General features: G+C 43.7%; 1 protein-coding gene across 1 annotated transcript; it reads left to right on the top strand.

Annotated features, from left to right (window-relative positions):
• Positions 1-5,284: 5,284 nt before the first annotated feature.
• Positions 5,285-5,683, top strand: LOC140835920 (uncharacterized). Its single transcript, XM_073201331.1, has one exon. It carries the CDS (start codon positions 5,285-5,287, stop codon positions 5,681-5,683), a length of 399 nt encoding a protein of 132 aa, XP_073057432.1.
• Positions 5,684-10,685: the final 5,002 nt, after the last annotated feature.

Consider the following 10,685-nt stretch of genomic DNA (forward strand, 5'->3'; position numbering starts at 1 on the left):
AATCAAATATCCCAAATAACAAACGAAACTTAAATCGTACCGTACACCGGGCTCGGCTATTACACATGCATTGCCTGTTGAGTCGATGTCTATGGTAGTGTCTATAGCTTCTCCGTTGGGGAGTGGTTTGATATCTGTGACTACTGTTAGACACTGTATGCTTCAGTTTGAGGGGCATGAGATTGATCTTGATTGTGTAGTACTTGGTTTAGCTGATTTTGATTGTATAGTTGGTATAGACATGTTGACCAAGTACAGGGCCACTGTAGATTGTTTCCACAAGATTGTCAGATTCAGACCCGAGATGACAGATGAGTGGAAATTCTACGGCAAGGGTTCCAGATCTCGGATTCCCTTAGTATCTGCTCTGACTATGAGTAGATTGCTTCAGAGAGGAGCAGAGGGCTTTCTCGTATATTCAGTAGATTTACTGAAGTCGAGCCCAGCATTGGCAGATCTGCCAGTGGTTTGCGAGTTTGCAGATGTTTTTCCTGATGAGATTCCGGGGTTGCCTCCAGTTCGAGAGGTAGATTTCAGCATTGATCTGGTACCAGGCAGTGTTCCTATTTCGAGAGCTCCATATAGGATGGCACCGATAGAGCTGAAAGAGTTGAAAGCACAGTTGGAAGAACTTCTGTCCAAGGGATATATCAGACCCAGTGTATCTCCTTGGGGTGCTCCGGTGCTTTTCGTTCGAAAGAAAAATGGTTCGATGCGATTGTGTATTGATTATAGGCAGTTGAACAAGGCAACAGTGAAGAACAAGTATCATTTGCCTCGCATCGACGACTTGTTTGATCAGCTACAGGGATCTTTTGTATACTCGAAGATCGATTTGAGATCAGGGTATCACCAGCTCCGAGTTAGAGATGTTGATATACCGAAGACTGCATTCCGAACCAGGTATGGACATTACGAGTTTGTTGTTATGCCTTTCGGTTTGACGAATGCACCTGCGGTGTTTATGAGTTTGATGAACCGCATTTTTCAGAGATATTTAGATAATTTTGTGATTGTGTTTATTGACGACATTTTGGTGTATTCGAAGACTTTGACTGAGCATGCAGATCACCTGAGGATTGTATTGAAGACTTTGAGAAATGAGCAGTTGTATGCCAAACTGTCCAAGTGTGAATTCTGGCTGAGACAGGTCGTCTTCTTGGGTCACATTATATCTGGAGATGGTATTGCGGTAGATCCGAGTAAAGTTGAAGCTGTGATCAGTTGGACGAGACCAACTTCTGTGCCAGAAATACGCAGTTTCATGGGTCTAGCCGGGTATTATCGACGTTTTATTCGAGATTTCTCCAGTATAGCGAAGCCTATCACCCAATTGACACAGAAGAATATGCCATTTGTGTGGTCCGAAGATTGTGAAGCCAGTTTTGTAGAGCTGAAGAAGAGGCTGACTAGTGCGCCTGTCTTGACGATTCCTTCAGGTACAGGTGAGTTTGTTGTATATTGTGATGCATCTCACAGAGGGCTTGGATGTGTTCTTATGCAGCGAGGGCACGTGATAGCGTACGCCTCTAGACAGCTGAAGCCGCACGAGACTCGTTACCCGATTCATGATCTTGAATTGGCGGCGATTGTTTTTGCACTCAAGATCTGGCGCCATTATCTGTATGGCGAGAAATTTGAGATCTATTCCGATCATAAAAGCCTGAAGTATCTCTTTTCTCAGTCAGAGTTGAATATGAGGCAGCGGCGATGGCTTGATTTGCTGAAAGATTTTGATTGCGAGATCAAATACCATCCAGGAAAATCGAATGCAGCGGCAGACACCTTGAGTCGAAAGGTATGTGCTCTTTCCTTGTCGACTATAGGTGTATCGAGTTTAGTAGAAGATTGTTGCTTGTCTGGATTAACATTTGATACAGAGAGTAGACCGTTGCGACTTGCTGCGATTCAGATTGAGCCAGATTTGATGTTGAGGATTAAAGAAGCGCAAAGAACTGATCCGAGTGTTCAGAGGTCGATTGATATGGTCAGAGCTGGACATATCTCAGAATATCAGGTCAGAGATTCTGTTCTATATGTGAATAACCGTCTAGTGGTACCAGATATTTCAGATTTAAGACGACAGATCATGTCAGAGGCACACTGTAGTCGGTTCAGCATTCATCCTGGTGGCAGGAAGATGTATAACGACTTGAAGACACAATTCTGGTGGAAACAGATGAAGACAGACATTACAGAATTTGTGTCTAGATGCCTGAATTGCCAACAGGTGAAGGCAGAGAGGAAGAAGCCCGGAGGATTACTTCAGAGTTTGTCTGTTCCTGAATGGAAATGGGACCACATTTCCATGGACTTCGTGACGAAGTTACCTCGATCATCACGGGGCTGTGATTCGATTTGGGTCATCATTGACAGATTGACCAAATCTGCCTGTTTCATTCCGTACAGGATGACCTATCGACACGATCAGATGGCAGAGTTATATGTTAGAGAGGTCGTCAGATTGCACGGTGTGCCGAAGTCGATAGTATCAGATCGTGATCCACGATTTGCTTCTCATTTCTGGCACAGCTTACAGCAGGCTTTGGGTACGACTTTACACCTGAGCACTGCTTATCATCCTCAGACGGATGGACAGTCAGAGCGGACTATCCAGACTTTAGAGGACATGCTGAGAGCGGTAGTAATAGATTTTGGTACTAGTTGGCAAGATTCATTGCCGTTGTGTGAGTTTTCATACAACAACAGCTATCAGACTAGCATTGAGATGGCACCGTTCGAAGATTTGTACGGAAAGAAGTGCAGATCTCCATTATACTGGGATGATATCTCTGAGGTACCAGAGTTGGGGCCTGATATGATTCGTGAGATGACCGAAAAAGTGAAGATCATTCAGAAACGAATAAAGACAGCACATGATAGACAGGCGAAGTACGCCAATATCAGACGCAGACCGTTAGTATTCGAGCAGGGAGACAGAGTGTTTTTGAAGATTTCTCCTTTCAGAGGCATTGTCAGATTTGGCAAGCGAGGAAAGTTGTCTCCTAGATACGTCGGTCCGTACGAGATCCTTGAGAAGATTAGCGATCGAGCTTACAGACTTGCTCTTCCTCCTTCACTGTCCGGTATACATGATGTTTTTCATGTATCGATGTTGCGCAAATACATGCCGGATGATTCTCATGTCATTCAGCCTGAAGAAGCCGAGTTAGATCATACTCTGAGCTATGTGGAAAGACCGATACAGATTCTTGATCGGAAGGAGAAACAGCTTAGAACCAAGACTATTCCGCTTGTGAAAGTTCAGTGGAGTCGTCATGGCATCGAGGAAGCAACTTGGGAGACAGAGTCTGAGATGAGACAGAGGCATTCCGAGCTATTCTTATAATGTGAGTCTTTCTTTCCGTTTTGACTTTACAATTTTGTATATAACTGCATGAGTAATTGCTTGCGAGTTCGAGGACGAACTCCTGTCTAAGAGGGGGAGAAATGTAAGGCTTGAGAATTATCCGTTGTCATTGGTGTTGACTTGAAGAGGGGAATGCATGATATGAAAAATGAGAGTTTGAGCAAGCATGGCCGAAGCCACACCGCCCCTGCGGTGCTAGGACTACCGCACCCGCGGTGTAGGTGACAGAAAGTTGAGGGAAATGTGCGAAGCAACACCGCACCCGCGGTGCGTGCAAGACCGCACCCGCGGTGATGAGACCGCACCCGCGGTGATGCAAACGCCGCACCCGCGGTAATCGACATTTAGGAAAATGCATTGCTGCCGAGAGCACAGCGCACCCGCGCTCTTGAGTTGCCGCACCCGCGGTGCTGCATGCGAAGTGCCACCTTCGATTTTTATGTTGACACATGACATGCTATATAAATACCTTGCATTGACACTTCATTTCATCATCTTCAGAAGGCAAGAACCGAGAACTCCCCTCTAAATTCCTCAAGTTCTTCATGGCTTTAAATTGAGATTGTGCATGATTTAGCCAATTGATTTTAATTCCGAGTCCGGATTATTGACCCTTGCAGCATTGGCAACGAAAGGACGTAAGTTTCTTACATTTCCAGCATGTTTCGAAATTCATATGTTGGAGAAGTTATGATTTGTTTGAAGATATGTGTTCTTGATATCTTGAGCTTGATATAGTTGCTATCGAATCGATTTTCGGACATCGTTTGCCATTATTTCGAATTCCAGCCTATATGTGTGTATGATGGGTACCGATTTTGAAGGGATAATGAGATTATTGTGATGTTAATGAGATTATGATATTGTTATATGTTGAGATTGAGTTACCGGTATCAAAGAAATACGCCGTTATGCCGTCAATTGTTACCAAGATGGAGTATTGACTTGTACAAGATTTTGATATGAGTTATATCTTGATAGAATGCATTGTTATATTGTCATTTCAGATTAGTTTTGACAGAGTGACATTCCGACTTCGAGACTTCGACCGACGATTCGACAAGAAAGGTATAATTCATGTGGTCACGGGATTGCACAACTCGATTCAGATTTAATACGAGTTTCCCTAAATCACATACTAGACTGTTATTATTACATTTGATTATGTAATGTCTTGTTTATTGATTTATATTCGAGTCCTGAGATATGAGATATTGGCAGATCGGCCAAAACTAGACGTTTCGGTGTATCGTCGCATAGTAGTAGATTTACTCTATGTGTAGACCCTCGATACAGAGTTGACCGAAGTCTAGGAATAAGATGTACCGTTACCCCGAGTGGCTGGGTAGGTGACAGACCGTCTTATTCACACCGGGATCCTTAGATTAGAAACGAGTCGAGTCAAGATTTAAATGTTGAATACAGATTTGTATTCTTCTACATGTTTAGATTTACATGCATGTTACTTGTTACATATGCTATGCTTTTGTACATGATTATTACATTGCATGCATCCATGTTTTATACTGGGATATGTTCTCACCGGAGTTATCCGGCTGTTGTCGTGTCTGTATGTGTGCATGGCAACAGGTGGGGCAGGATCTGGGTCACGAGCTAGATGAGAGGTTGATGATAGCGTGGAGATCTCGGGCATGAAAGATTTCTAGTGTTTTCTATTTAGATTTGTATCACCTATGTTGCAGTTGGTATGTAAACACTAGTGTATGGTTGTACTCGACAGACATGTATGTACATTATGTTGGTTATTTCTTATAAAGAAAATGTTATGCTTTGACTTACATTTGAGTTAATGTTAAAAGTAAATTTTTGACCCACATTTTCGAACAAAGATCTAATTAAATCCCAAAAGAATTGAGTTAGAGCCCGGGTCCCCACAACGTGACTGCTACACCGATGGAGACTTTTCTTAAACGGTTTCAGTCTTTTCGACCACCGACACTGAAAGGCACAGAAAATGCAGTCGAATGTGAGAGTTGGCTTGAATATATCGAGATGCTATTCGAATCCCTTGAGTACACTGATGACCGACGAGTGAAATTAGTTGGGCACCAATTGCAAGATGTAGCAAAGAATTGGTGGATTATTATGAAGAGAGCATTGGAGCACCGTGGCACACAGATTACTTGGAAGGTTTTCAAGACTGAGTTCTATCAGCGATTCTTTCAGGTTTCATACCGAAAAGACAAGGGTGCCGAGTTCGCCAATCTGAGGCAGGAACAATTGAACATCGAAGAGTATGTTGCCAAGTTTTCGTCATTGCTCAGATTCGCACCTCATGTTGCCGAAAATTAAGAGGCCATTGCGAATCAGTTTATAAATGGCTTGAATACGGAAATCTTTACTTTGGTGAATACCGGTAGGCCCAACAACTTTACTGATGCGTTGAACCGTGCCAAGGGAGCGGAAGCTGGACTACTTAGACAACGAAGTATTCCCTATGTCGCTCCGACTCCTAGACCGCCACTACCTTCTGTTCAACACCCTCCTCGATTTGAGAGCGGTGTTTTAGCAGCAGTGGAAGAAAATATCAGTTGAAAGCGAAGGGAAAACAGTTTAAAAGATCGGGGAGCAGTTCGTCGACAGAGAGGTCCTGGCCAAAGTACAGAGTATACAGGTGTGTATTGCAGTTCTTGTGGAGGTAGACATGTCACCGAGCTGTGTCAGGGTGTGATGGGCAGATGTAACATATGTAGGCAACAGGGACATTTCGCCAAGGTCTGTCCACAGAGGGGTTCAAAGAGATCTCAGGGTGCAGGGTCTTCTGCGTCAGTAGCTCAGCTTGAGAGACAAGCTTTGTCTGTCCATTCCTTCCAGCCAACCTCTACACCGACTCAGCCTCGAGCCAGAGGTAGCCAAACAGTGAGCCAGCCTCCAAGACAACAGGCTCAGGTGTTTGCATTGATAGAGGAGCAAGCCCAAGATGCACAGGACGATGTGATTGCAGGTAACTGTTTTCTTTGCGGTTATCCTGCCTATGTTTTGATAGACACATGTGCATCTCATACATTCATATCTGAGCGCTTTGCATAGTAGCATGCTTTGCCTGTCGAGTCCTTAACTGCTGTAGTGTCTATTTCTTCTCCGTTGGGAAGTGGTTTGATATCTGTGACTTCAGTTAGACATTGTATACTACAGTTTGAAGGTCATGAGATTGATTTAGATTGTATTGTACTTGGGATATCTGATTTTGATTGTATTGTTGGGATTGATATGTTGAACAAGTACAGAGCGACTGTAGATTGTTTCCAGAAAATTGTCAGGTTCAGACCAGAGATGGCTGACGAGTGGAAATTCTACGGTAAGGGTTCCAGATCTCGGATTCCCTTAGTGTCTGGTTTGACTATGACCAGATTGTTGCAGAAGGGAGCAGAGGGGTTCCTTATTTATTCAGTAGATCTACTGAAATCGAACCCAACGTTGGCAGATCTGCCATTAGTACGTGAGTTTGCCGATGTATTCCCAGACGAGATCTGCCATCAGCATCGATCTTATACCAGGTACAGCTCCCATATCTCGAGCTCCGTATAGAATGGCGCCGATTGAATTGAAAGAATTAAAAGCACAACTTGAAGATCTGTTGGCCAAGGGTTATATCAGACCGAGCGTATCTCCTTTGGGTGCACCAGTGCTATTTTTACGGAAGAAAGACGGTTCGATGAGATTGTGCATTGACTACCGGCAACTGAACAAGGCGACGGTGAATAACAAATATCCATTGCCTCGCATCGATGATTTATTTGATCTGTTGCAGGGATCCTCCGTCTATTCAAAAATTGATTTGAGATCCAGATATCACCAGCTGCGAGTACGAGATGTTGATATACCGAAGACAGCATTCCGAACCAGGTATGGACATTACGAGTTTATTGTCATGCCTTCTCGTTTAACGAATGCACCAGCGGTGTTTATGGGATTGATGAACCGTGTCTTCCAGAGGTATCTAGATGAATTTGTTATTGTTTTCATTGATGATATTCTGGTTTACTCGAGAAATGAGACTGATCATGTCGAGCACTTAAGAATTGTATTGCAGACATTGAGAAATGAGAGATTATATGCTAAATTGTCAAAGTGCGAGTTTTGGCTGAGACAAGTTATGTTTTTGGGGCATATCATATCTTGAGACGGTATTTCTGTGGATCCGAGTAAAGTTGAAGCTGTGATCAGTTGGCCGAGACCTACTTCTGTGCCAGAGATACGCAGTTTTATGGGTTTGGCAGGGTACTACCGACGATTTATTCGAGATTTCTCCAGTATAGCAAAGCCAATTACACAGTTGACACAGAAAAATACGCCTTTTGTGTGGTCTGAAGCATGTGAATTGTAAGGCTCGAGAATTATCGATATTATTGATGTTGGAATTGTAGAGATAAGAATGCACAATTATGAGATTTTGAGCAGCAGGGCCGAAGCCACACCGCACCCACGGTGCTAAGACTACCGCACCCGCGGTGTAGGTGACAGAAATTGGTGAATTTGTGCGAACAGACACCGCACCCGCGGTGCTAGCACGACCGCACCCGCGGTCTAGGTGCAACATTTTTGGATGGACTCGCCGTGAGCACAGCGCACCCGCGATGCAAGAGGAGCGCACCCGCGGTGCTGCATGCGAGAGATCCACCTCCTTTTCTTAGCTTGACACATGGCATGTATATATATACGAAATGGCTGAATCTTCATCCTTCATTTCAGCTGCTAAGAGCACCGAGAGTTCCTTTTACCTTCTTCTAAGTTTCTTCATGATAGAATTGAGATTATGCAACAACTAGCTATCCGATTTTAATTCCGAGGTAAGATTTGTGTTCCTTGCATTGACGGATACAAAGTGACGTAAGTTTGATATAATTCCAGCATGATTCAGATTGTGGATGTTGGGGAACTTATGATTTTGTTGCGAATATATGTTCTTGATATATAGAGCATCGTATATTTGTTATCAGATCGATTTTCGGACACCGTATACGAGCCTTGCGAATTTCCAGCATGTATATTGATATTGATTGGAAGAATTGAGCATATTATATTGTGTTGATGAGTATATTATGAAGATTATGAGTTGTGGCTATGGTATATATTGTTTGTTGAGATTGAGTTGATCGGTATTGCGAGAATACGCTGTTATGCCGTAGATTTGTACCGAGATTTATTATTGATTGGCATATATGTTGCTTTGAGTTAGAGATTGATATTGGGTGTCTACACATTGCCGTTTCAGATTTGAGGTGACAGGTTTGACATTGGATTCGAGATCTCGACAGACAGTGCGACAAGAAAGGTATAATTCATGTGGTCACGGGATTGCACAACTCGATTCAGATTTGATACGAGTTTCCCTAAATCACATACTAGATTGTTATTACATTGATTATGTAATGCCTTGTTTATTGATTTATATTCGAGTCCTGAGATAGGAGAGATTGGCACACTTGCCAAAACTAGACGTTTCGGTGTATCGACGCATAGGAGCAGATTTGCTATATGTGTAGACCCTCGATACAGAGTTGACCGAAGTCTAGGAATAAGACGTACCGTTGCCCCGAGTGGTTGGGTAGGTAACAGACCGTCTTATTCACACCGGGATCCCTAGATTAGAAAAGAGTCGAGTCAAGATTTGAATTTTCGAATACAGATTTGTATTCTACTACATGTTTAGATGTATATTCATGTTACTTGATTTATGTTATGCATTTGTACATGATTTATGACATTGCATGCATCCATGTTTTATACTGGGATATGTTCTCACCGGAGTTATCCGGCTGTTGTCGTGTCTGTATGTGTGCATGGCAACAGGTGGGGCAGGATCGGGGTCACGAGCTAGATGAGAGATGATGATAGCGTGGAGATCTCGGGCATTGCAGATTACTAGTGTTTTCTTATGGAACTTGTACTACTTATGTTTGTAGTTGTCATGTGAACACTAGTGTATGTTGTACGAACAGACTTGTATGTACATTACGTTGTTTAATTTCTATCGAGATATGTTATGCTTTAGTTAGTACATTTGAATTAAAATTAAAAGCAAAATTTTGACCCACATTTTCGAACAAAGATCCAATTAAATCCCAAAAGAATAGAGTTAGAGCCCGGGTCCCCACAACAGGTGGTATCAGAGCAGTAGGTTCTGTAGACTGAAATAGAATAGAATGAGCGGGGTAGATCGAGTCATCTTCCTTGCTTTTGAGATGCTAGCATGCTTTATTGCTTTCCCTATTATATGTTGTGTTGTATTATCTGAATTGATTTACAGCATTTCAAGCCTGAATCAGAACCGATTCTCGATCAGAGGTATATGATCAGAGAAGGGCTGAGACAGATGACATTGGGTGTGTACTAATCAGTTTTATGATCAGATTTATGCCGCCTAGACGAGTGCCACAACCAGAGCAGGGTAGCACATCCGGTGCACAGATAGATGTCACCGCTACGCCGATGGAGACTTTATTGAAGAGATTCCAGTCTTTCCATCCGCCTACTCTGAAAGGCACAGAGAGTGCAGTAGAATGCGAGAGCTGGCTGGATGATATCGAGATGCTGTTTGAGTCCTTGGCATATACTGATGAGCGACGTGTGAAGTTGATAGGGCATCAGATGCAAGAGGTTGCCAAGAGCTGGTGGTTGACGACGAAGAGAGCCTTGGAGCACCGAGGCATTGATATCACGTGGAAAGTTTTCAAGGATGAGTTCTATCAGCGCTTCTTTCCCGTTTCGAACCGGAAAGACAAGGGAGCTGAATTCGCGAATATGAGGCAGGGGCAATGGAACATCGAGGAGTATGTTGCTAAATTTTCTGCATTGCTACGATTTGCACCGCATGTGGCCGGAAACGACGAGGCAGTGGCCGATCAGTTCATCAACGGACTAAATCCGGATGTTTTCACTTTGGTGAACACGGGCCGGCCTAGTACTTTTTCGGAGGCACTGAACCGAGCAAAGGGAGCAGAGGCTGGCTTGATCAGGCAGCGAGGAGCTTCCTACGGGGTTCAGGGGCAGAGACCGCCACAGTCCACGACCGTACAGTTTCCACCACCTCCTCCTCGTTTTGACAGTGGAGCTAGTGGTAGTGGTAAGAAGGAATTTCTGAAGGCTAAAGGCAAACAGTTTAAGAAATCTGGGAGTAGTTCATCGAGTTCGAGTGGATCTCGACAGAGAGGTCAGGGGTCAGATTATAGTGGCGCATATTGTGGTTCGTGCGGAGGGCGACATGCGACGGAGCAGTGTCAAGGAGTTATGGGACGCTGCAACATCTGTAGGCAACAGGGACACTTCGCCAGAGTTTGTCCCCAGAGAGGTG

Source organism: Primulina eburnea, chromosome 7, assembly GCF_022965805.1.
Source record: "Primulina eburnea isolate SZY01 chromosome 7, ASM2296580v1, whole genome shotgun sequence".
NCBI lineage: Eukaryota > Viridiplantae > Streptophyta > Magnoliopsida > Lamiales > Gesneriaceae > Primulina > Primulina eburnea.